Source organism: Argopecten irradians, chromosome 1 (genome assembly GCF_041381155.1).
Source record: "Argopecten irradians isolate NY chromosome 1, Ai_NY, whole genome shotgun sequence".
NCBI lineage: Eukaryota > Metazoa > Mollusca > Bivalvia > Pectinida > Pectinidae > Argopecten > Argopecten irradians.
Window position 1 is genome coordinate 68,179,174 of NC_091134.1, and position 27,851 is coordinate 68,207,024.

Sequence of the window (27,851 nt, forward strand, 5' to 3'; positions counted from 1 at the left end):
AACCGACGAGCGGTAATTAGGACGACGGCGGGAAACATAAAGCGACCTCGTTATGAAAATTAGCATTTAAAATTTATTTAAATTAAATTGTCAAGACGGTGATGGTAAGTGTAGCAATATAGGTAAGTTAATAATTTTTGATACTCTATCAAATTATCAGATTCGTTTTACATTTCCATTTTAAAAATTAAAAACCGTTTTGGAAAGGTAGATATCCTTTAATATAAAATTATTATTTATACAATCTAGATGATTGTTCAAAAGACGCATTCTCTAAAACCTATAATTTGTCATTGATTTCTTATGTATATTATTATATATTCAAATGGTACTAACTCTATACGGGGTCTTACTTTTAATTGGACATCAGAAACACTAACACCCTTATTATATATGATATGCATATGAAGCCACCCTCCCCCAATATTTGTTTTAAGATAGCGTAGTTTTACTCATCTCGACTCCATATCGCCATACTGCGTCAGTAAATAGCTTTTAGATAAAATCCGACAGATCCGGGGTATGACAGTACTAGTGTCACCGAACCAAAGTACGTGATGTGTTTAAATTAATGCCTTTGGAGGTTATCGGCAGAAACCAGACATTTAATTGAAATAACTGTAATTCCTATACGAGACTCAAATTTAAGTATTTTATTGTATTATGTTTCTGTGACGCAAATTATATCAAAAGACATATATTAAGAATTCGTTAATTGACTCTAAAAAGATATGCGGTACACATAATCATAGCTTGGTCGTATAAGATCATATAATTTATACCAAAATGCAATTCTTCTTCTTCTTCTTCTTCTGCGAAGCTTCGAAGCTTCAAGAGATGTTATTTTAAACACCCGTAAAACGATTATTTCTGGAACAGAGACGAAATTTCAATAATTTGAGAGATAGAGAGTTTGGAGCTTTTCTTTCGTTCTTATTAAGCTGATAAACGCTCTATACAAATCGTAAATAAATATTGGGGTGATGTTTACACGAAATTCCCATTACAATCTCAATAAATAAACAGACACGAAGGACAAATAAAGTGTGTGATTGTGTAGATAAAGGTGGGTCCTATCGTACCGTTGATATGTCCATCTACTTCACCCCTTGTCCGTGTTATCACATCAACGACAAGGGTTAAACACCAACAATATAAGTAATAGAAGTGTTCATCCTTCACTAGGAACTGGACAGAAGAACCATCTCTACTGAAACAGGAGATCTATAAGTGTTTGTATAAAACATGGACATGTAGGAGCCTTATCTACACATCATTTCAACTAGGTTAATTATTATTGAGAACGTAACATCTTCATAACAGGGATACAATCTAGTATCATTAGTATCATTTCGTACAAGAGAAATTCGATTTCAATGAATCCAACCGATTCCTAAGGAGTTTCGATCACGACTAACAAAGTGCCAATCATTGCGTACGGATACCGTTCGGACTCACAGCCATTCTACCTTGTCAATAAATTATGAACATGGGAAATAACCCAAGGATTAGGTTTTGATATTCATGCAATGACTACAATTTGTATAGTGACATAAAAAGCATGGTCTTAATAAACCACTGTTCTGTACTACTGACTAAATTGGTAAAATACCGACTTACTGTTGTAAAGCTGACAATACGCGTTACCATCATTACCTGATAACCAATCTACATTACACAATAGGTAGTATTGGCAGGAGAGATTTTCATTTTGTTTTAAAGTGTTTTGTAGTGGTTTTATCTCCGTCAAGTATTCGGTATCAACATCCAGCAGGATCCAAAAACCGGTGAGATTTCCGGCAGTTGTAGTTTGATGTCAGTTGTAAAATGAGTGAAAGAAAACTGAGGAGCGAGGTTACTGTTGTCTTGGTAAGTAATATTTTATACCACCATGTGACAATGGGACTTTTATGATAGTCATTCGATTTCTACTTGTATTGCTGAGAAATGAATACCAATGACAATCTCGACAATTATTGTTAAATAACAATTCGATAAATGTTTGTTTTACTGTTGTAATATTCAAAGATGATAATAATGCGTATCTGTTAAAACTTTCGTGTTAGAAACGTTCACGACATTTCAAAACTACTGAATGAGTAAACTAACGTCATCGTGTGAATATTTATGATTTTACTGTAAAGGAATGACCGTTGTTTTGTACATTTCTTGTGTGAGATTCTTCTTTCTGTTGTAATCGCTATTGTATATCTGTTAATACCATTGTCGCTGCTGTTGTTGTTGCAGTTGTTATTGTTGTAGTTGTTGTTGTTATTGTTGTAGTTATAGTCCTTGTTGTTGTAGTTATTGTTGTTGTAGTTATTGTTGTAAGTATTGTTGTTGTAGCTGTTCTAGTTGTTGTTGTAGTTATTGTTGTAAGTATTGTTGTTGTAGCTGTTCTAGTTGTTGTTGTAGTTATTGTTGTAGTTGTTGTTGTAGTTATTGTTGTAGTTGTTGTTGTAGTTGTTGTTGTAGTTATTGTTGTAGTTGTTGTTGTAGTTGTTGTTGTAGTTGTTGTTGTAGTTGTTGTAGTTGTTGTTGTAGTTGTTGTTGTTGTTGTTGTTGTTGTTGTTGTTGTAGTTGTTGTTGTAGTTGTTGTTGTAGTTGTTGTTGTAGTTGTTGTTGTAGTTATTGTTGTAGTTGTTGTTGTTGTTGTTGTTGTAGTTGTTGTTGTAGTTGTTGTTTGTTGTAGTTATTGTTGTAGTTGTTGTTGTAGTTGTTGTTGTTGTTAGTAGTTAGTTGTTGTTGTAGTTGTTGTTGTAGTTGTTGTTGTTGTAGTTGTTGTTGTAGTTGTTGTAGTTGTTGTTGTAGTTGTTGTTGTAGTTTTTGTTGTAGTTGTTGTTGTAGTTGTTGTTGTAGTTTGTTGTTGTAGTTATTGTTGTAGTTGTTGTTGTAGTTTTGTTGTAGTTGTTGTTGTTGTTATTGTTGTAGTTGTTGTTGTAGTTATTGTTGTAGTTGTTGTTGTAGTTGTTGTTGTAGTTGTTGTAGTTATTGTTGTAGTTGTTGTTGTAGTTGTTGTTGTAGTTGTTGTTGTAGTTATTGTTGTAGTTATTGTTGTAGTTATTGTTGTAGTTATTGTTGTAGTTATTGTTGTAGTTATTGTTGTAGTTGTTGTTGTAGTTGTTGTTGTAGTTGTTGTTGTAGTTATTGTTGTAGTTGTTGTTGTAGTTGTTGTTGTAGTTGTTGTTGTAGTTGTTGTTGTAGTTGTTGTTGTAGTTAGTTGTTGTTGTAGTTATTGTTGTAGTTGTTGTTGTAGTTGTTGTTGTAGTTATTGTTGTAGTTTTGTTGTAGTTATTGTTGTAGTTGTTGTTGTAGTTGTTGTTGTAGTTTTGTTGTAGTAGTTGTTGTTGTAGTTTTGTTGTTGTTAGTTGTTGTTGTAGTTGTTGTTGTAGTTGTTGTTGTAGTTGTTGTTGTAGTGTTGTTGTTGTAGTTGTTGTAGTTGTTGTTGTTGTTGTAGTTGTTGTTGTAGTTGTTGTTGTAGTTGTTGTTGTAGTTGTTGTTGTAGTTGTTGTTGTAGTTGTTGTTTGTTGTTGTTGTTGTAGTTGTTGTAGTTGTTGTTGTATTGTTGTAGTTGTTTGTAGTTGTTGTTGTAGTTGTTGTTGAGTTGTTTGTTGTGTTGTTGTTGTAGTTGTTGTTGTGTTGTTGTTGTTGTTGTTGTTGTTGTTGTTGTTGTTGTGTTGTTGTTGTAGTTGTTGTTGTAGTTGTTGTAGTTGTTGTTGTTGTTGTTGTAGTTGTTGTTGTAGTTGTTGTTGTTGTTGTGTTGTTATTGTAGTGTTGTTGTAGTTGTTGTTGTAGTTGTTGTTGTAGTTTGTTGTGTAGTTGTTGTTGTTGTTGTTGTAGTTTTGTTGTAGTTGTTGTTGTAGTTATTGTGGTAGTTGTTGTTGTTGTGTTGTAGTTATTGTAGTTATTGTGGTAGTTTTGTGTAGTTATTGTGTAGTTATGTTTTGTTGTTGTTGTTGTTGTTTAGTTTTGTGTTTTTGTTTTGTGGTAGTTATTGTGTTATTGTGTAGTTGTGTTGTTGTAGTTATTTGTAGTTGTTGTTGTAGTTATTGTGTAGTTATTGTAGTATTGTTGTTGTAGTTATTGTGGTGTTTTGTAGTTATTGTGGTAGTTATTGTAGTTATTGTGTAGTTATTGTAGTTATTGTGGTAGTTATTGTAGTTATGTGTGGTAGTTATTGTGTAGTTATGTGTAGTTATTGTGGTAGTTATTGTAGTTATTGTGGTAGTTATTGTAGTTATTGTGTAGTTATTGTAGTTTTGTGTTTGTGTAGTTTTGTTTTTGTAGTTATTGTGTAGTTATTGTGTTGTTGTTGTAGTTATGTTAGTTATTGTAGTTATTGTGTAGTTTGTTATTGTAGTTATTGTGTAGTTATTGTAGTTTTGTTGTAGTTGTTGTGTAGTTGTTGTTTTGTAGTTGTTGTTGTAGTTGTTGTGGTAGTTATTGTAGTTGTTGTTGTAGTTATTGTTGTAGTTATTGTGGTAGTTATTGTAGTTAGTTGTTTGTAGTTATTGTGTATGTGTAGTTGTGTGTAGTTGTTGTAGTTATTGTGTAGTTATTGTTTATTGTTTAGTTGTTGTAGTTATTGTTGTAGTTTTTGTTGTTGTTGTATTATGTGTGGTAGTTGTTGTTGTAGTTATTGTTGTAGTTATTGTAGTTGTTGTTGTAGTTATTGTGTAGTTGTTGTTGTAGTTATTGTTGTAGTTATTGGGTAGTTATTGTTGTTATTGTGGTAGTTTTTTGTAGTTGTTGTTGTAGTGTTGTTGTTGTTGTAGTGTTGTTGTTGTAGTGTTGTTGTTGTTGTTGTTGTTGTAGTTTTGTAGTTGTTGTTGTTGTTGTAGTTGTTGTTGTAGTTGTTGTTGTTGTTGTTGTTGTTGTTGTGTTGTTGTTGTTGTTGTTGTTGTTGTGTTGTGTTGTTGTGTAGTTGTTGTAGTTATTGTTGTAGTTGTTGTTGTAGTTGTTGTTGTAGTTGTTGTTGTAGTTGTTGTTGTTGAGTTGTTGTGATAGTTGTTGTAGTAATTGTTGTAGTTGTTGTTGTAGTTATTGTAGTTGTTGTAGTTGTTGTTGTAGGTAATGTTGTAATTATTGTTGTAATCATTGCTGTAGCTATTGTTGTTGCTGTTTCTGTTGTTATTTAATGTTTAATGAGTCATTTGTATTTCAACGTTATAGTATCTTTTCTTTCCATTTTTGTTGTTGCAGTGTGTAATATATTTACTTGGTTGTAATGGGGAAAACTATGTTACTAAAGACATGGCCCGTGAGTATGACTTGATATAGATACATTGTACCAATAATAACTTCTAGATAATAATGCTTTGGCAGAACGATGTACCAGCAAAAGAAAGAACGTATATATGGTACACCATCAGTAATAATATATATGACAGTAACTTACCAGCATTGTGCCAGTACGCTACCATCATCGATACAAAACCACATAGTGAAATCATCAGGTCCCTATCCTCATTACAAAATATAACTCATCGTGTACTTCTTATTGGAAAAATGCAATAAAGCAATTTATAGCTGCTCTACTCGTTATACGACATGTATGCTCGCTGCGAAGGCTCATTGCAATATCAGAATCAGAGAGAAATTATTAGCGAAATATGATGATAATGTTATAAAATTATTTAATTACCTTTTTTTATTTTCCTTAAAGATCTACCGGATCCACCCGAGGTTGAGATCATAGGCCAAACTACTAATACCATCACCATCAACATAACAGCTCCGCCCTTACAAACCATTACAAAATATCAAGTCCGTTACTGCAAATTTTCCTACTTTATCAAAGGCAGTTCTTCCAGTACTATATATACCACTCCTTCCAATATAGTGCCAGGGAGTGCATATCGTTTTTACGTGGCGTCATTTGTTGATGGTGTCAAAAGTGCAAATGAAACTAATGTAACAGCTTACTCGGGTAAGTTTTAAGTATAATCGAACGTGGTTCATATTGGAGTGTTATATCACTACGTCATGTATACCTACTGCTGTGTATGGTACCTCCTAGCTGTCATCACAACACTATAATATCAGATGGTGGTAATACTATCATGGATGTTATGATGAAGTAACATTTATATAGCACTGTTTATGATTAATTTATATCATTTGTATTTCAGTTATTTATACTACAACAATAGATATCTTCCGACTATCCCATGTTATTGTTTTTTCCTTTTCCTTCGGATGTCATAAAAAGAAAACACAACGAATACAATATCAGTAATATGCTTGATATGCGCGATGTTTTGCAAAAGTTTAATGCATGAATAATTATTTCCTGTTTTTTTTTCATTCCTAACATCATATCTTTCCTGTTTCGCGTGTTTAGTGCCCTTTCCCCCGACCAGAGTCAAAGTAGTGAATCAACGAACAACAGAAATTAGTTTATCAGTAAGACCCGGAGCTTGGAATTACGAATACTTCTGTGTGGAGTTTTTCAAAATACCATACCCTGAATTAATGAAAAATAAATGTGGAAAGAACGGTTCCATGTCCCTTACCGGGCTGCTGCCGGGAACGCTGTATAACGTATCTGTATTTATGCGCACACACCTGCTAAGAAGTTCAAAATTAAGGTTTGATGGAATGAAAATCGCAACAGGTACATGCATTTATCTTCGGATTTAAACTTGTGGATATTATTGCAAGCGTTGTTACTGATAGCAATTTATCTAACTAGAAACAATGATAACCATTGACGCATTGTATAAGTCAAAAGCTGTCCCCAAAGAATATTTTTACTGTCTTCTACTTACTAGATATCACTTTTCAACATATCGTATCATACAAATGGTTAGAATATAGAGATATTCATTTTATTATTCTTCAACAATTAGATATTGAACGGATATCAGACATTGATTGTGGTATATATGGCATTCCCCTTTCCTGTTTTGTAAATGTTTCCTCATATCATATTTTCTCTCATCTGTCTTTCAGTACCTTCCAGTCCTCTGAATGTGAAAATCTCTGGATGTACGTCTAGTAGCATTAATCTGACAGTCACACCTGGAACTGGTAGCTATGATGGTTTCAAAGTTACTTATTTCAATACACGAGATCATGAAAACATTGCCCAGATGACATACATAACCACAGATATTTCTATAGCAGCACTGGATCCAGGATCAGAGTACAATGTGTCTGTAATCACAATAGCGAACGATCTTCAGAGTACCGAATCTGTTTACGCTGATCATCTAGCAGTTACACGTAAGTACAATGTGATAGTGTGAACGCTGATTATATAGCAGTTACACTTAAGTACAATGTGATAGTGTTTACGCTGATCATCTATCAGTTACACGTAAGTACAATGTGATAGTGTTTACGCTGATCATCTATCAGTTACACGTAAGTACAATGTGATAGTGTTTACGCTGATTATATAGCAGTTACACGTAAGTACAATGTGATAGTGTGTACGCTGATCATCTATCAGTTACACGTAAGTACAATGTGATAGTGTACACGTAAGTACAATGTGATAGTGTTTACGCTGATTATCTATCAGTTACACGTAAGTACAATGTGATAGTGTTTACGCTGATCATCTATCAGTTACACGTAAGTACAATGTGATAGTGTTTACGCTGATCATCTAGCAGTTACACGTAAGTACAATGTGATAGTGTTTACGCTGATTATATAGCAGTTACACGTAAGTACAATGTGATAGTGTTTACGCTGATTATATAGCAGTTACACGTAAGTACAATGTGATAGTGTGTACGCTGATCATCTATCAGTTACACGTAAGTACAATGTGATAGTGTTTACGCTGATCATCTAGCAGTTACACGTAAGTACAATGTGATAGTGTGTACGCTGATCATCTATCAGTTACACGTAAGTACAATGTGATAGTGTGTACGCTGATCATCTATCAGTTACACGTAAGTACAATGTGATAGTGTTTACGCTGATCATCTATCAGTTACACGTAAGTACAATGTGATAGTGTTTACGCTGATCATCTAGCAGTTACACGTAAGTACAATGTGATAGTGTTTACGCTGATCATCTATCAGTTACACGTAAGTACAATGTGATAGTGTGTACGCTGATCATCTCAGTTATAGTATATTGTTACACGTAAGTACAATGTGATAGTGTTTACGCTGATTATCTAGCAGTTACACGTAAGTACAATGTGATAGTGTTTACGCTGATCATCTATCAGTTACACGTAAGTACAATGTGATAGTGTTTACGCTGATTATATAGCAGTTACACGTAAGTACAATGTGATAGTGTTTACGCTGATCATCTAGCAGTTACACGTAAGTACAATGTGATAGTGTTTACGCTGATCATCTAGCAGTTACACGTAAGTACAATGTGATAGTGTTTACGCTGATCATCTATCAGTTACACGTAAGTACAATGTGATAGTGTTGACGCTGATTATATATCAGTTACACGTACGTACAATGTGATAGTGTGTACGCTGATCATCTATCAGTTACACGTAAGTACAATGTGATAGTGTTTACGCTGATCATCTAGCAGTTACACGTAAGTACAATGTGATAGTGTGTACGCTGATCATCTATCAGTTACACGTAAGTACAATGTGATAGTGTGTACGCTGATCATCTAGCAGTTACACGTAAGTACAATGTGATAGTGTTTACGCTAATCATCTAGCAGTTACACGTAAGTACAATGTGATAGTGTGTACGCTGATCATCTAGCAGTTACACGTAAGTACAATGCGATAGTGTTTACGCTGATCATCTAGCAGTTACACGTAAGTACAATGTGATAGTGTTTACGCTGATCATCTAGCAGTTACACGTAAGTACAATGTGATAGTGTTTTCACTGATTATATATCAGTTACACGTAAGTACAATGTGATAGTGTGTACGCTGATCATCTAGCAGTTACACGTAAGTACAATGTGATAGTGTTTACGCTGATCATCTAGCAGTTACACGTAAATACAATGTGATAGTGTTAACGCTGAATATATAGCAGTTACACGTAAGTACAATGTGATAGTGTTTTCACTGATTATATAGCAGTTACACGTAAGTACAATGTGATAGTGTTTTCACTGATTATATAGCAGTTACACGTAAGTACAATGTAATAGTGTTTACGCTGACCATCTAGCAGTTACACGTAACCTGGCATACCGCAATGATTATAAACATAGATGTAAAGAAAACTGTGACATATTCATATAAATATTTCAAATGCACCCAATGAAGCTATCAGTGTTCTTTAACATACAAATGTCACTTCGAATCAAATAAGAGGCATCATGTTCATTGTCTGTAGATAAACGCTCCAGATCAGCCATTGAAGAAACTACTCCTGTGAATGAAGCATTGCTGGATACTTCTACTTCTATAGGAAATGTTGACATACAGGATGGTACGTTCACTAAAATCCTTTATAGTACACTGATGATTGCATTGTAAACAATGGGATAATATCTTATCCTTATAAGGAAAAGGTAAAGAGAAGTTGTCATTTGAAAAAAGCCTACAATACGTGTATAATAAGCAAGGGAACGGATTAATACCGTTTAAAACACATTTACACTTACTTAGATGGAGATACGACCAGGTCAATGACTATCATTGATAAATTCAGTTTAATATAACATCAAACCCTATACTGACTTATAAACGTGCATCACTTTTCTAACATAACCCTCACTTTCACAAACTACCTTTTTAGCCTCGTTCTGTTGTGTATTTGGTGCAATGCAAATATTTGATGATCCCATATGTGATGTAGTAAACAATTCTTTATCCTACATCTTATAAAATAAACATTCCTTTATCCCATATGTAATGACAGTAAAACGTTCCTATATCCATATGTGACGTAGCAAAACATTCCACATATCCCATATGTGACGTAATAAAACGTTCCTTGATTCCATATGTGATGTAGTAAAACCTGCCTTTATCCATATGTGACGTAGCAAAACATTCCACATATCCCATATGTGACGTAATAAAACGTTCCTTGATTCCATATGTGACGTAGCAAAACATTCCACATATCCCATATGTGACGTAATAAAACGTTCCTTGATTCCATATGTGACGTAGCAAAACATTCCACATATCCCATATGTGAAGTAATAAAACGTTCATTGATTCCATATGTGACGTAGCAAAACATTCCACATATCCCATATGTGACGTAATAAAACGTTCCTTGATTCCATATGTGATGTAGTAAAACCTGCCTTTATCCATATGTGACGTAGCAAACATTCCACATATCCCATATGTGACGTAATAAAACGTTCCTTGATTCCATATGTGACGTAGCAAAACATTCCACATATCCCATATGTGACGTAATAAAACGTTCCTTGATTCCATATGTGATGTAGTAAAACCTGCCTTTATCCATATGTGACGTAGCAAACATTCCACATATCCCATATGTGACGTAATAAAACGTTCCTTGATTCCATATGTGACGTAGCAAAACATTCCACATATCCCATATGTGACGTAATAAAACGTTCCTTGATTCCATATGTGACGTAGCAAAACATTCCACATATCCCATATGTGAAGTAATAAAACGTTCATTGATTCCATATGTGACGTAGTAAAACATTCCACATATCCCATATGTATTGTAGTAAAACGTTCCTTTATCCATATGTGACGTAGCAAAACATTCCACATATCCCATATGTGATGTAGTAAAACGTTCCTTTATCCATATGTGACGTAGCAAAACATTCCGCATATCCCATATGTGATGTAGTAAAACGTCCCTTTATCCCATATGTGACTTAGTAAAATGATTCTTTGTAGTAAAACGTTCCTGTATCCCATATGTAATGTAGAAAACACTTTCGTTATGTCATATGTGATATCATTCAATCTGTTGCTTCAATGCTTTGTCTGTTATAGATATGTGTAAAATATCGGGTTATATACGTAAACCAGACCATTGGGTGATAGAAGGCAGTACTGTCAGGATCCTGGCTATATTCTCAATACACGTCGAATGTATAGCGACCCCACAGCCCTCGGCTGAAATACAGTGGTATTTCGGTGAATTTGATGTAACAAAGAAAAACTTGTCCAGAATCCATATACAGTCCAATTACTCTCAGGTGGAAATTCCGTGGTCATACCTGATATTTGACCCCGTGTCCATATCAGATGATCGTAAGTAAACCTAGATATAGATGATTGGGCAGTATGTTGTGTATCAAACAGAATACTTATCGACGACATAGCGAAACAAGATGCTCACATCAAGTATAGTTTTGGTGATTCATCTTGAACTCTTTCGTAAAACTTTAAGGACGAAAAATGTTGAAAATGGGAGACGACTAAAAGATATTGGAATATGTGTTTGTAGAAGAGAAGTCAAGAGACGTAAATATATCAAACATGACGTTTGTTTACACTGCCTGGGTATTAAAGATTATAAAGCGCTATCTTTTCAATGTGATTAATGAAACTTCAGTTGAATTCTTCAAGATGATTCCTGTGTAATGACCGATAAAAGTTTGGCCTGGACACAAGTAAAGCTGGCGTAGAATTAACATAGGTTGTAGTATCAACCCAGTTATATTTTTTCATTGTACACTGCATTATAATCAATACTTGGTTATATTTTGCTTCGTTTCAGCGTTTCTTGGGTCTATGTTTATATTGTGTCGTTACTCGCTATGCTTGTGACGTTTGCTTAAAGTTTTATGTATCATACACTGAATATTTACCTTATTTGGTTCAACTGACAGATTTTTAGTTTGATATAAAACTATTCTCGGTTTTAAGGGCCACTGCGGGCATGCTATCTAAAAACATGCTTCAATACGTCAGCCATACACATCCATCGGTTACCGGAAGTACGGATTAACCCGGTAGTGTTATCTGTTGAAGACGGAGGTAAAGTCACTCTTACATGTACAATTACTAGGTATGAAGATGAAAACGACATTGAATTTATTTGGACGTTTAATGGATTTACAAACGAATCAACACTATCAGGTAGGAATGATTTGTTTAATGAATAACAAAGGGCTTTATGTGCGGTTTGTCCCGGTTTTGGACCGTTTTAATGAAGTATCTTGCAGAATCGTTATCGAATTCTAACTTTTATAATGTTTGATCCCTTGTTCATATTTCTATTCATTCTGCTCAAGTTGTCATCAGTACCATCTAAAATATACACAGATATAACTTATTTGTTTGGTCACTTTGCGTATTATTTGATTTTTCTATTGAAAATAACTACATTTGTATCATGAACAAACCTAAAATTCACTGTGAATATTTTAATGTACTAAATATACATATCAATATAATATTGTAATCACTGATGGAGTAAAATGACGGATATAGCTGTAAAACATTTCTGTCAATGATTACCCTGGTTAGCCTCGGCTTGTAGATGTAAATTATGTATGATGCACAGCACATTTAGCAAATGTTTTATAGCCTTATTGATATTGAAATATAGTGTTATTTTGTATAATCTGATTCATTTCCACAAATTCAACTTTATTTAAGGTGTTCCTGTTACAACTAATGAAACGTCTGTTCTCCAGCTGGTAGATTTAACCCTACATAATAGTGGAAATTACGTATGTTCCGTCATGGTATACAACATCAAGGACACGATCAGCCTGACTTCTACAAGTACAATTTATGTCTTAAGTAAAGGTAAATGATGCATTTATTTCTATACAACTTCGTCTTATATCTTTTTGCATAGTCTAACATTCCAAAAATTCTTATTATAAGGAATTAATGCGAATTAATGAAAGATATCGAAAGAAGAATGTATGGGATAGCTTCGTAATAATGTAATTTCCTATATTTACAGTCGTTGTAGAATTAGAATAAATGTATACTTCAGAATGTTTATAATTTATACGATATACTTTCTTATGGCTTGATAGATGTTAAAACATGTCCAAACATAACAGATGAGAGGGGTTTAGAATGGCCATTGACGCCTGTAGGTACGCAGCTGACCCTTCCGTGTCCAAACACCTTCACAGGTATGTCTGTCCCACTTCAGGTTTCCTGGTATTGTCCTCCATGTTTTACGATGACTTCGAACGATGTATCTATATATTCTAAGGAATATCATTGCATAAAAAACTTTCATTTCAAAAGTGCAAGATAAGTAAACTATATTCAGCGAATGAAAAGACTAATTTGTTCATCAACATATGCTGTATTATATGACCAATAATAGAAAAGGGCAGGACCAAATGTTGATTTTATACCTGGCACAATCTTCTTCAGAACAACAATTTTTTCCACTATAAACTGTTATGACATGAGTTTGATACTCACGTTCCTTTAGTATACTTATCATCTTGCTTATGGTATTGTAAACTTTTAGGTAACGTAACACGGGATTGTATGCAGGATGGATTGTGGGGAAAAGTAAATTATATTAATTGTGTGAGAACGCAAATCAACAACGCCTTGGAGCAGGTTATTATTTTTTTTCACTTGACAGTTTTTCAGGATAATTATTTCACGCTTTTAGATTCTTGGAATATTTTTAATTAATCACATTAGATAGTTTTATAGTTGATTGAATTGAATTTGGCTTTCCAAACTTCATTAAAAAGTTAATAAAACGTCAATTTTAAAATATTGTAATGTAATTTGATTGGATTTCAATTTTGATAATTCTTTTCTTAATAAATCTCATTTTGTAAAGGTAATAGGTATAAAAGACGGGCTTATTCATGCCGATGAGATTCATAACGTTTTGCAAAGCATTGCTGAAGTTACCTCAGCAACTAATGAAACCCGGCTAACATCTGGGGACTTAAGCAAGACTTCCCTCGTCCTTAGTGAGTTAGTTGATGTCATTGATGATTCCCAAACGTCTCCAAATCTCACCAAGGTATAATTAGGTTATATTAACATAAATAACGTATGTGATAAAAAGTGATAATCGATAAAACGATATAAATAATTATATTTAAATAATGTACTTCTATTTGATAAATAAGTACATTGTAGCATAAAAGTTTTTAAAGCTTTAGCACTTACATTTCATGCCAAGTTTTGTGTCATTTTTCTTATCTTTGTCAAAACTTTACTAACGCAACTGATAATTTTGTGTTTGTTTCCTTTTCTTGAACGCTCTCAAATTTCTTTTAGAATTTTGTTGATATCGTCGACAATATGCTGTCTCCTGTTAACCGTGACACCTGGATAGATGTGACGAAGCAGGTAAGGATCACATTTACTACCTTTAATTTCCATATCTAGTATCATGTTGCCTTTTCTAACACAGCTGATGGATGTAAAGAAAAACTGCTTTACCTTAAATATTTGTGATGGAAAATAATTGTTCAATCTTAAGATTACAGTAAGCATTACATGTATATAGCTTTAACATCACGGAGTAAACTTTCCTTCGTTACTCGTTTTTATGAGACTTATGTATCATATCTACATGAATGGATATATATATACATGTAGTAAAATGAAATCGTTCCTTTCTGTCCTCAATAGTGGAATGTACTAGTGATTACTTTTAGAAAACCCATCAATATTTTCCTCCCTCCTGTTCAAAGCCTTGCCAATCGCAAGTTAAAGTATTTAGTAAAATTTCAATGGTTCCTTTAGATACGTGTATACATTTTTAAATAGTAAATGATAAATGCTTTAATACCAAACTATTGTAGTTTATCGCCGAACTCAAATTGCTTTAGTACATCACGTGATAATTACAAGGAATGCGATTGGATAAATGCCATGGTCTATTTTGCGACAGTTCCCTGTCCTTCTTGACTACGGGAGACTATACCTGACTACGAGAGACTATACCTGACTACGGGAACTATACCAAAGTACATATATATTATGTATATTCACCTAGGAATGAGCACGCGACCAAATATATGACGTCATAATGAATGTCATGTGACGTACTAAATCTATTATGGCCCTTTACTTCGGGAATAGTTCTCTTATAGTGTTGTCTGGCGAGGTATAGTTCTCTCGTCTTAGATTCGGGGACTACATATCGCCAGACAACACTATAGGAGAACAGTTCCGTCTGGAAAGGGCCATAATAGAATAATAATGAATTCCTAGTCTGACATGAACCCTGTCTGAAGTGATGATAACCAGACATTAAAACATTGCGTTGCAGTCCACGTCAACAGATGTTAGTGACATCATGGATACAGTAGAAAAGCTTGGAAACATTGTCGGAAAAAACTTGTCGGTAGCTTCTCCTATTGTTGTCGAGAGAAGTAATATAGGTATGTATACACATGTGGTGTAGGTACAACATATTCCTGGGGGACAAATACTAATGATATATCCCTCATTTTATATACAAATAAGTATTGATTGTGACTTCATTTAGTTTTTGAGGTTATGGTGAAAACACATGACACAACAATCACTACCGCACGGGTACAGAATCTATAATGTTATCAAAGTTGTGATATGTTTTGAAGCAGGGCATTATTGATATATTATTTGAAGAATAGGTCATTTTATATCAAGTCATAAATAAATTTTTAAGTATTTTCAAATCTTTTGCTTATATCATTTTTGAAGCTTATCCTCAAAATGGTCAGATGACTGTATAAAAATGTTTTGATATATATTTCAGTTGTTGAAATAAAGCGCATCCAGGACAATGATATACATTCTAATCTCAACACGTCCACTAACGATTCTTATTTCCAAAATCAAATAGCATTAAACCTTGGAAGCGGAACAACAGGTTTGTAAAATCGCTAACATATATCTATAATGAAAATTATAATGATTCAATCATTTTGAATTAATTATGTTTCGATATTTCTCCTTCAAAAATAATGTAACATTTCATTTCGTACTGATAAGCAATCACAATTGCAAAAAGATATACCGTGTGAGGATGTGATGAGCTTAGCACAACCAATATAATTGAATACGGAGTTTGTTTAAGCCGCTGTTTTTAATTAATTATTTGCAGCCTTTATACGATTAATGTAATTCGCCTTGTCTTTATTCCTTTCATCTGAGTAACATACCAAATGGTTATTCATTTATAAAACTGCATATATGAAGTATAGCTTTTGTGTCGTCAAGCATGACAATGATTTTAAATGATTTGTAATTAGGTCACACTTCATGAATATATCCTCATTTGAATGACGCTGAAAGGTAACGACATATTTACAAACAATCCCATATCTAACTATCCGTCACAGGTGACGTCACATATACAGCAGTGTTGTATTCAACAATTGGGAAAATTCTTCCTAACAACACAAAGTAAGTCATAATTCACGTATTAAATAATCACATGTTTCAGTTAAGCAATAACATTGTATAGTAATGATTTTGCTAAATATTACTTCATAATTCTTGTAAATATCAGTTCGTTGAACGCAATTCATGCTCTTTTAGTTGAACAGTTTATTATTTCTTGTTATTTCAGTACTGATGTTTCTTCTAATTGTAAAACAAATACTATCTCTCCATGTATTTTCCTATTAATCAAACAATTGTATACCAACAATGCTACAACTCTAGATTATTTCTCGTATTTTCAGTGTATTAACTGGGTATCCATCAGAAGTCCTTGGTTTGTCTATTGTTCACGGATACTCATCTTCTCGTCATCTTCCGTCCAATATCAGTCTGACCTTTGATATCGAGAAGTTACGTTCTGAGGTAAGTTTACAATGTAACTATTAAATTTTTTTATTCTGGAGAAGTTTTTTTCATAATGTTGTCACATCCATATAAACATGTATCTTTGTAGACATAGTATTCTCTATCTATTGTTTCGTATATGCATTATTTATTAATTAAGGTACAAACTTGATAACATGTCCCTATGTAATTATACATATATGTAATATATATCTGGAGATATTATTAAACTTCTTATGGAATATAATATGGTGTACATGGATGCCAGGGTTTTGCAGAAAATCTTCATAATGCGCTTTAGATAGCTCTGACATATATATAGACCATATATTCCATAAGAAGATAATTTAATGCTTATATTTACATAATTAAGTCATTGTTTGGGGTATCTGCATTAACATTGTGTAAGTTAGACCAGGAAAACGGTTTATCAACTACAACATACTACACATGATTGAACAGCCAATTTTGATGGTGATCAGTTAACTTTATCATATCAACAATAATGACGTCATAATGGTCACGTTTTGTGTGTCATTTATATACACTTCAGTTTGGCTTAGTTAGATTATATTGTATTTGTGATTTGCGAATGTCAAAATATGACACTCGATTGCAATGTTTCCAGAACAATCTGACGGGAAACGTGAATATCAAATGTGTCTTTTGGAATTTTAACAAAGCGTGAGTAAAGATAAAAGTAATATTTTACATTTTATTCAAACAGCACAGATGGAATTTGTACGTGTCTTAAACATATCTGTTGATCATTGTATTGGTTTATCATGTAATGAATTAAAACGTACTATAATTCATGTTGATCGATGACGTATTTATCAGGTGAAACTTTTTTGGTTTGTCGAGCTTTAATGCTATATTTGTGAAGCCGTTTTAATGTTATGTTTTTGCCTAGCCGTTTTAACGCTATGTTATTTGTGAAGCCGTTCTAACGTTATGTTTTTCTATCCGTGTTAATGCTATGTTTGTTGTCTAGCCGTATTAATGCTATGTTGTTTGCCCAGCCGTTTTAATACAATGTTTGCTGTCTTAGCCGTGTTAATGCTTTGTTTGTTGTCTATCCGTTTTAATGCTTTGTTTGTTGTCTATCCGTTTCAATGCAATGTTTGTTGTCTTTCCGTGTTAATGCAATGTTTGTTGTCTATCCGTTTTAATGCTTTGTTTGTTGTCTATCCGTTTTAATGCTTTGTTTGTTGTCTATCCGTTTTAATGCAATGTTTGTTGTCTATCCGTTTTAATGCTTTGTTTGTTGTCTTTCCGTTTTAATGCTTTGTTTGTTGTCTATCCGTTTTAATGCAATGTTTGTTGTCTTTCCGTATTAATGCAATGTTTGTTGTCTAGCCGTTTTAATGCTATGTTTGTCTAGCCATTTTAATGGTATCTTTGTTTTCTACCGTTTAAATGCTATGTGTTTTGTCCAGCCGTTCTTGAAAATGCTATGTTAATGTTATCTATCCGTTTTAATGCTATGTTTTTTGTCTATCCGTTTTAATGCTTTGCTTGTTTTCTATCCGTTTTAATGCTATGCTTGTTGTCTAGTCGTTTTACTGCAATGTTTGTCTATCCGTGTAAATGCTATGTTTGTTGTCTAGTCGTTTTAATGCATTGTTTGTCTAGCCATTTTAATGCTATGTTCGTCTAGCCGCCGTTTTAATGCTATGCCTTGTATTCCAGGGCGGGTCCTATTGGATGGTCAGACATCGGATGTTCGTGGTCGTCACAAAGGAACGCGTGTCTATGTAATCATCTCACCAACTTTGCTGTTCTAATGAGTCCGATACAAATATCTGTGAGCTATTTCATGTATTAATTTGATGTATAATTCAGCATAGTAGTGGCCTTCAGTGGTGTGATAACATGTTCTTGTGTGTAGAGCTTTGCAATGAAAGGTTCTATCAATTATTGATTGCACCGTCCATTTTGTTCAATACACTTTGTAACGCACTCTCGGAAACCTAGTGTCTGAACTCCATTACGCTCCGTTTACACCCTAGGTCACCAGACGAGGGAATCCGCGTTATATGTCTAAATATATCGACCAATAATAATGCGCAACACAAGTGCTACTTTGGAACTAGTTTGTGTTACTATGATAAAAAGGTATCCCCGACCAAACAACATGTCGGCCTCCGCGGGCACTACCAAGACGCTACGGTGGTAGTTTGTGTATGGATGGTATACAAGACAAGAAATCATATCGGAGCTTGTTTTCGAAATCTGATCAGGCCAATTTTGCAATCACATTCATTTTACTGTCACTTATCAGTGGCGTAGGAAGATGAAACGTCATGGGGGGGGGGGGGGGGGGGGGGGCATGGGGGGCAAAGGTCCTCAATATTTTGTAAACCCAACCCCCGCCCCGTAAAAGGAAATTAACGAATACGCAAATTGGCCAAATTAGCGTGTGAGCGTCGAAGGCGCGAGATTTTGGTGTTTTATAAGGGTCTGAGGGTGACCTCCGGGATGAGTTTTATGTATTTTGATGATTTTGCGATCGCCCGAAAGCGCGAGATTTTAGTGTTAGGGGGGCTCCGGGGGTCTCCCCCGGTAAAAAAATTACGATTTAGAATGGCTGAGATGAGTTTTACGATAAAGTTTAATGAATATAAAGCGTTCTTAACATGGTAATTTTTCGATTTAAAGCTACCTGCATTTAGAAATGATAATTGTGTCGTCATAACATTATGCAACCCTACTCGATCTGAATATACCGGCTTCACACCATCGGCACATTGTTGTGTAACATAAAAAAAAAAGAATTAATTGTCTCGCTAAGACATAAACAAATTGATCTTTTAAGAGACTTTTTTTTAAATAGTACATAGAATCCCTTGATGGACATTTTTAGTCTAGTTTGTGTGTATTGAATTTTTACTATTTAGGGTTTGACATTATGTGCTTGAACGTTTTAGGAAATGCGTCGCGCAGCGGAAAATTTTCTAGAATGAAGTACGAGAAATGTGCAGGAGGACCCTTTTTTCTTTCAAATAAGCATTTTTAGAAAATTTCAGTCGGCGAAAATGGGGGGCAAAAAGACATGTTTGCCCCCCCCCCCCGTCCTGGGGAACGGGGGGGGGGGCAGTTGCTTAGTAAGCCTTAAGTAATTCCAATTTGTATTGTCATTAACAGTGTTTATGTAAGTTGGACAGAGGAGTGTGTACACATGTAGAGTAGGTGTGTGTATATTCTACACAGAGGCTGTGTGAATTCCACCAATCAGAAAGCAGGCTTCCCATGACTGCATACACACAAATGCAGTAATGGGAATGTCACATTTTGATTGGTCTGAAGGAATATTGTTTGACATTCTTTTTAATTAAAAATTTCTACATAAAATAAATAATTTCAAAGTAAAGAAAGCAATTAAGTCATTAAGCAATTCATTAAAAAAAGAATGTTTGTCCTACACTCTTGACTCATGTTGCACACTTATGATGTAGGTAAAACCATGCACACATGAGAGCAGCCTTATCAAATAATCATTTTAAAGAATTATTATAATGTACACAGAAAGTAGCTCTGAACTGTTTACTTTTTAACTCTGAGGTATATAAGTCTAATATAGTAATTCCAGTAGTTTATGTAAGGTGGACAGAGGAATCACAACCAGATGTAGATTGTATGTACATGTACATGTATACACATATAGACGCAGTTAGGGAGTATGTGTGTGTATATTCTACAGAGGCTGTGTGAATTCCACCAATCATAAGGCATGCTTCCCTTGACAGCATACTGCAGTAAAGGGTATGCAACATTTTGATTGGTCAAAAGGAATATTGTTCAGTAAATAGGAATTTTATGAATGGAAGTTTGTGAATGAAATGGTTTAAGAGGTCACCACTAGATGTCATTGTGGGGCAAGTCCTACTCATTTCTACACATTATGGTAAACCGGATAGCATTAATACAACGCTAGTTGCCCCCCCTGCCCCCCCCCCCCCCCCCGCTTCCTACGCCCCTGCTTATAGTATGGGACAATAACAAACAACATGCAATAATTGCAGAAAATATCATGAAATGACGAAAGCCACAATATTAAAACAGGAATCAAAGTACTCAAAGTACTAAAAATACAACGCAGCAGATACAGAAAAATTAGAATGAAATGAAATGAATTTGATATATTCAGCATTAATACAACGCTAGTTGTTGCCCCCCCCCCCCCCCCCCCCCCCCCCCCGCTTCCTACGCCCCTGCTTATAGTATGGGACAATAACAAACAACATGCAATAATTGCAGAAAACTATCATGAAATGACGAAAGCCACAATATTAAAACAGGAATCAAAGTACTCAAAGTACTGAAAATACAACGCAGCAGATACAGAAAAATTAGAATGAAATGAAATGAATTTGACCATAGGCTGGTTCATTCCGAAAGTATCTCTAGTCCTGCGTTCCTCCTTGCACATGACTTATATACCCACTCACTGACACACAAATACACGTATACTCCTGCATGCACGCACAAATCTGATTCTTTCTGATTGATAGAAATTTCCAAAAATACTTTTTTTCGGGAAGACGACGCGACTCGTGTATCATGCTCCGCACGGTATCAGACTATATGCTGATTAACGTGGGTAACCGACGATGTTTGTAAAGGTGAAAAATCTAATTCTGATGTAAACTAGAATAATGAGCAAGATAAAACGTGGTTTAAACCAGGGAAGCTTAACAACATCGTTCAATACACAGCTTGTGAAAGTTGATTAATTCCTATGATGATATATTTTCAGAATGAAATAGATATTGCTCGTCTTCGAATTATCACCCTAGCAGGTTGTAGCCTATCAATCCTGTCCACGGCCATTACTATGGTGGTGTATGCGTTGCTATGGAGGTATGTTATATCGGCAGTAAAGGCTCGTTACTATGCTATGGGAGAATGATTTAACACTTTTCCTTGGTCTTGCAAATAAGGGTGTAAAATTGTCATGGGATTGCTTTATAACATGTGACATAGGTCGTTATATTGATGAAAGAATATATATTAAATATAATAGTATGGGAGTATGATATAGCACGGATGTCATTACCATGGAATTTGTGTATATCCCCATTGGGTTAAGATAGAAAAAAACAATCAAATGTCATGGTGTTGTGTTCGTTACCATGGGTGTTAGTTAAAGTTAAAAGTCAAAGGTCGTTGAGGTCAGGTTGTATCAGTTGCTATGGGGAAAGAATACTTATAAAAGACATAACCCTGTTTCCTTTCATGTAAAATTATTTGTAGAATCGTTAAAAAGAATCATGTCTTTCAGATACATAAAAAATGACAGGAGTGTCTTGGTGCTGAATATGTGTGTTGCTGTCACGGCTGGTTATGCCTTGTTTTTGGGTGGTCTCGACCGAACAGATGACAATGTAAGTGAAATAGTAAACAGATGAATACTTGGAACCTTTATATAATGTGACATGTTGACACGGTTTTATGTCCTATACTATGTAGAAATTCCATTTAAACATCGTGTAGCTCACTTACTTTTACCATCACCGCCATGATTACTTTTTTTCGGAAGCCTTCTCGATTTTACCGACAAGTGCATCACATAATTTGCATAATGCATTTGGAATATGTAAATCGAGAAGCGTTCCGAAAAAAAAAATATGGCGGTTCCGGTTAATGTAAGTGATCACCGTGATGTTTAAATGGAGTTTCTACAAAGTACAGGGCATACCACCTCCAAATTAAAGGAGATAGTGGGTGAACACAGTTATGGGTACTGTGTACCACCACAAGTGCAGATTTTGTGATTTTGACTTGTCTATCGAGGTACCCATTAGAGACGAAACGACATTTATAGCGGACAGGGAAATGTCTACCTAAGCCAGTTTAGGTATATTTCTCAATTCTTCGTACCATGTCTTGGTCAATTTTGTTCATCAAGCACCATTAGAAAGATAAATTATTCCTCTTTAAGGTAAGATATGAGTCACTGATATATAGTGCCCTTTTATTAAAACAAAATTATATATTTAAAAAATGTGTCGTTTTTTCTCTACCGTAGAGTTCATACTCTTGATATCCTGTGTTTTTTGTAACAGGTATTATGCACAGTGGTCGCTGCACTTTTGCATTTCTTCTTTCTGGCTATATTCTGTCTGATGCTTGCCGATGGTATACAGCTACTAAGACGAACAACAGTAGTCATGAATGTCAAGTCAATATTAAAATGGCTCTTATTAATTGGCTGGGGTGAGTATAAGTGTTACGAAATGTTCCATGATTTGCCATTGCAATTTATCAAATACAGTGTCCGCCGTTTCCTTTCGTCAGGGAGATGGATGACGCGAGTACATATAAATCACATTTAACATTATGAGGAATGTGATAGCTATTTGGGTATGGGATGATATATTTGACAACATTCGAAGTGTAACTGACTGACTTTAATTTTACTTTATTTCATTAAATATAATAACATCAAAACTAACAAATCCAGGTGATTTCCTTTTTTTTAAATTTTGTTTCCACAACCATTTAGTAATGTTTTAACTGAGTACTCTAATTTCATAAAGTTCTGTAAAGATTAGCAGCCCTTTTAATGAAACTAGTTACCCTAAAATCTTGACAATAAGCCTCGGGTCATCTTCTTTTTGATAGAAAATCCCAGGCTTATTTTCAGGATCATTTTCGAAATCATTTATCCTGTACGGCATAACAGGCTTACTTACGACACCGGCTTAGTTTCGATAGATTTCATCGGTGTTTTGAGTAAAACAAAAACAAAACAAACAAATAAATAAATCATATGAACAAATTTGATAAGTAATACAAAAATACATTTATGATGTATTTAACACAATAACGCTACCATTACAGAACGTTATGAGAATTTTATATTGATCACCACCAGGAAAAGTGATAATATTTTTAGAGAATATCCTTAGAAGGAATCTAAAGCTTACTTTAATGTGCGAATTACTTTCAAAACCGGCATATTTTCTAGATACGTTTGACTGTAAGTAATCCAAGGCTTACATTCAAGTCCGACATATTTTCGATTCGGACTTATCATCGAGATTTTAGGGTATTACGTGAAATTTCTTTTGATTTCTCTTTAAGGTTTACCAGCTATCATCGTAGGAATAACAATAGGAATAAAACATGACGGTGGATATCATTCTAAAACATAGTAAGTTATCTTATTGTTATCATCATGGAACAACAATACAGGACGAATCACTGGGTGGTTAAACGTTCAATAACAAACTATAACTCTATTGAAAAGAAGGGAATTTATGTATAAAGAATACAAATAAAGTGTTTCGATCCAGATATAGTAATGGTACCGGAATGCACAATGCCACGGTAACTTGATCCCGATCTATTATCCTGTATGTTGATATGGTATTGTTAAACAATGTGTTATTATTATTTCATTTTGTTACTATGCTTTGATAATGTTACAGTTGCTGGCTAACATTGACGGACGGTGTTCTCTATTCCTTTGTGGGACCAGTTTTGGTAATAATTCTGGTCAGTAATTCAAACAACAGAAATATCATAGTTTCGCTTTTTTCCGAATGTTTGTAAAATCTACCTCTATATTTCAAAAATACTGTTACTCGATTGTTTTTGTATAAGCTATTGTCATTATTTAAAAAAAGAAGAAGAAAATGCTGGCTTTTTAGTTTAAATGTTCGAGAATCATCCATGGTAACATACAAGAAATGGAAAAGTTACAAATCTCACATTTTTTTCACCAATAATTCCATACAAACTGTGTAAGCTGCTTCTAGTTCACCTCTGTGCTATAAGATAAGTTTGTTGTTACACCTCTGTGCTATAAGATAAGTTTGTTGTTACTGTTTATGTGTTTACTGTTCACCTCTGTGCTATAAGATAAGTTTGTTGTTACTGTTTATGTGTTTACTGTTCAGCTCTGTGCTATAAGATAAGTTTGTTGTTACTGTTAATGTGTTTACTGTTCACCTCTGTGCTATAAGATAAGTTTGTTGTTACTGTTTATGTGTTTACTGTTCAGCTCTGTGCTATAAGATAAGTTTGTTGTTACTGTTTATGTGTTTACTGTTCACCTCTGTGCTATAAGATAAGTTTGTTGTTACTGTTTATGTGTTTACTGTTCACCTCTGTGCTATAAGATAAGTTTGTTGTTACTGTTTATGTGATCTTTCATGTACATTGTAACAATTGTTATTGTCTTGTGTACGGAGATACTTTACTTACAGGTGAATGTCGCTGTTATGATCCTAGTCCTCAAGGCACTGCTGACCTCACAATTTATAATGACCAAGTCACAAAAGCAAAAAGTAGTGTAAGTTCGCAAATCTAAGATGTGCAATTAAAGACATCTGGTTTCATTGATTTTGTAACTCATTTTATTCAATATTAATATGTTTTTTTAACCATACACAATTATAATATCGTTTTCAATTTCCATTTGAAATATAGTTTGTGGCATTTCTCTATCTTTAGGTCAGCTGTGCGAAGTGTCTGCGTTCTACTGCCGGTTCTCGGCATCACGTGGTTTTTCGGAATATTATCCATCAATGATGATCTCATTGTGTTTCAGTATCTCTTCGCTGCTACAAATTCATTACAGGTATTTACTTATTAATTTATGGTGCAAGAAAACATTCAATCCAATATAATGAGAACAAAATTGACTGGGTTAATTTAAATTTACTAATTAATGAACTTATTAAACCTATTCAAATTCTATGTTGTGACCTAGAGTCTTTGATGGAATGAAAGTGCTTTGGAGAAATTGTTCTCTACGTAAGGTGGACACCAACCACATCGAAACAAATGTCCTTTTAATAACGACTTCAATGCTTTACTTTGAATTTTAAAGAGAAAAATATCGATGAACAACTCCAGGTTTTATATAGATGTATATATTTCAGGGTTTCTTTATCTTCCTGTTTCACTGCGTACTGAGTGTACCGGTAAGTCTTGTTAAATTATTTACGTTAAATCATTAACAATAGGTATCTGATCATTGAAATAAGACACATGTTATGAAACAGTATTTAACTCAGACTATTTGTAGAATACACAAATATCAGTTAACAAATGCGTAATACCTTGTGATATAACAAATTGGTGGTTTACAGCAAGAAAAAAATTGTTAAAATACTTAATGAAAAGTGAGAGTGCATATTGTAATTATGTTTACCCTCAGGTACGCCGTGCGATAGAGCAGAAGTATAGGAAGTCTGTGTCAAAGTCGTACCAATCACAGGTAAATCATATCGGAATACCATCGAATGTATATAAATGGTAAAAACGTAATACTCTGTAACAGATGAAAACTATTTCAAACAAACGTATTTTCTATAAGAAGTGAACTGGAATTATCCTAATCTGCCATTACCAAAGCTATATTTTGAATGCTATGTCATTTGTAGATATAATTGGTTATTGTTTCAATTTTAGGGCACATTGACGACTCGCTCGTCCAGAAATAGTACAGACAATATTATTGGTAAGTAGAATGTGGTGTCAAAGAAAGATCAACATTACCTTATAGGATGGAATCCCTTGCCTGTCTTTAACATGGATTTATAATTTGATAGTAAAATATTAAACATTTCATCCATGTAGTCATTAGACACTTTGTAATAGTTAATTAATAGCAACATGATGATTATTTTAATGCAATACCATCCTGACAGCAGGTTGTTACAGGACTTTGTGTACTTGAATCGCTGACATAGCATTCTTTACAGCCATATACATATGTATAGTCATATTGTTGCTATGTAAAGCAGAGGTAAATCATAACATGTCGCCTAATAAGAAATAAAAAGAAAAGTGTGATCATACTGAAATATTATCTACCATATCCATCACTACGACTTTACATTTGTTTGTCTTGTGTCGCGTGATATCACGTTTCATTCCAGTTTATAAATTTAAACAAAACCCTGCATGTTTATTATATTCAACAAAAACGGATACAACTGTTTACAAATGATATTATCTCAAAGACTATGTATGCATTTCCTCAGAGAACTACGCTAAGAAAAGAAGCACGAGTCGTTCTGAAAGACAATCGCTACTCAGCAAATTCTAAAAAATCTTTTTTTGAAAAGCTCCTGTATGTTGTGTAATATAATGGTTATTCTATTCTACAGATGAGTCACGTCAAAGAGGAAAGAAAACCTCCAGTCCTCAGCCCTCTCAACATACAACAAAGTTTTTACATCTCAATGTAAGTATTGCCTGAATATACGTAATAACCTTTATGCATATGACATTTTAACAAAATTTAAATAGTGTTTATTGATTTAACAAAATGCGACTGAATAAAAATATCAAATGTCTATGTATTGAGCTTATAAATGCCTTTGATATCAAATTATTATGTTTGGCTGTGGCAATATTAATTGCATTAGAGTATTCCCTTTCATTGAATTATGCTTAATTTTCAGCAACAGTATACGATCAACTCTCCACTTTGACGGCAAAAGCAATGGAACGCGTTTTTCATCATTTATCATTTCGCATTTTATTGTTAGCCAATCTTTATCTTTTTAGTTAATCAAAATAAATTGCTCCAGTTTCTGAAATTTCCGATTATCTTGTTATATGTACGTTACATAGCTATTGTATATATACCGTCGTAATATTAGTAGTACCATGTATTGTTATAAACACGATAAATATTTTTTTTAATTTAAAAAACAATGTATAGATTAAAGATTTTCAATGTCAATTATGATATATATCATATTAAAACTCTTTTATATGGGGGTATGAATGATAGGGATATTTTACCTGAGGGTGATAAAATGTTGTTAAACCCAAGGCTTGCCGAGGGTTCTACAAGATCGAATTGAAACAAATTCGAAAACCGCTACTGCAAGTCAATTTTCCATACATGCAAATTGCGTGATACATTAATGTATGTTCAACGCAAATTCTGTTGTTTGCATTTATAGTAAAAACCAGCATAGTTTATGAAAAATATGTTTAAATTTTACAAAGAAAATCGTAATATTTTTGACGCCGTAACGTCAAGAGGCTGTATTTTACGGGTAGCTATGTAATACAGCCTGAGGCGATATGAGTGTATTTAAGCATTGATGTCAATATTTTTTAACTTCATAGGGGTATGTAAGAAATGTTATGAAAACTGTATGAATCCGTGTAGCGGATTCTCACAAAAGTTTGCAAACAAAATTTATTTCATAACCTTATGAAGTTA

General features: G+C 33.9%; 1 protein-coding gene across 3 annotated transcripts; it reads left to right on the top strand.

Moving 5' to 3' along the window:
• The first annotated feature begins 1,008 nt into the window (after positions 1-1,008).
• On the top strand, positions 1,009-27,213 carry LOC138306416 (adhesion G protein-coupled receptor B1-like). Of its 3 annotated transcripts, XM_069246867.1 has the most exons (31): positions 1,009-1,869; positions 5,203-5,260; positions 5,666-5,929; positions 6,344-6,616; positions 6,955-7,227; positions 9,303-9,398; positions 10,913-11,173; positions 11,792-12,004; positions 12,527-12,679; positions 12,919-13,020; positions 13,371-13,465; positions 13,698-13,886; positions 14,147-14,218; positions 15,147-15,258; positions 15,618-15,731; positions 16,204-16,267; positions 16,549-16,669; positions 17,280-17,335; positions 18,344-18,458; positions 21,411-21,514; positions 21,936-22,038; positions 22,720-22,870; positions 23,741-23,810; positions 24,088-24,154; positions 24,868-24,953; positions 25,115-25,241; positions 25,546-25,587; positions 25,824-25,883; positions 26,078-26,126; positions 26,779-26,855; positions 27,076-27,213. In XM_069246867.1, the coding sequence occupies exons 1-31, from the start codon at positions 1,828-1,830 to the stop codon at positions 27,103-27,105; spliced, it is 3,639 nt and encodes a 1,212-aa protein (XP_069102968.1). In that variant the 5' UTR covers positions 1,009-1,827; the 3' UTR covers positions 27,106-27,213. The 3 variants fall into 3 exon arrangements, with proteins under 3 accessions (XP_069102968.1, XP_069102977.1, XP_069102986.1); XM_069246876.1 differs by lacking the exon at positions 10,913-11,173 and having other exon boundaries at positions 1,012-1,869; XM_069246885.1 differs by lacking the exon at positions 6,344-6,616 and having other exon boundaries at positions 1,064-1,869.
• The last annotated feature ends 638 nt before the right edge of the window (positions 27,214-27,851 follow it).

What these genes read in the sequence shown, in the direction of transcription:
- LOC138306416 (XM_069246867.1), top strand. Translation starts at nt 1,828, where the DNA reads ATGAGTGAAAGAAAACTGAGGAGCGAGGTTACTGTTGTCTTG. An exon ending in CAGTTTTGGTAATAATTCTG is followed by an intron (nt 24,155 to 24,867) that starts GTCAGTAATTCA and finishes CTTTACTTACAG; the next exon opens with GTGAATGTCGCTGTTATGAT. An exon ending in ACTGCGTACTGAGTGTACCG is followed by an intron (nt 25,588 to 25,823) that starts GTAAGTCTTGTT and finishes GTTTACCCTCAG; the next exon opens with GTACGCCGTGCGATAGAGCA.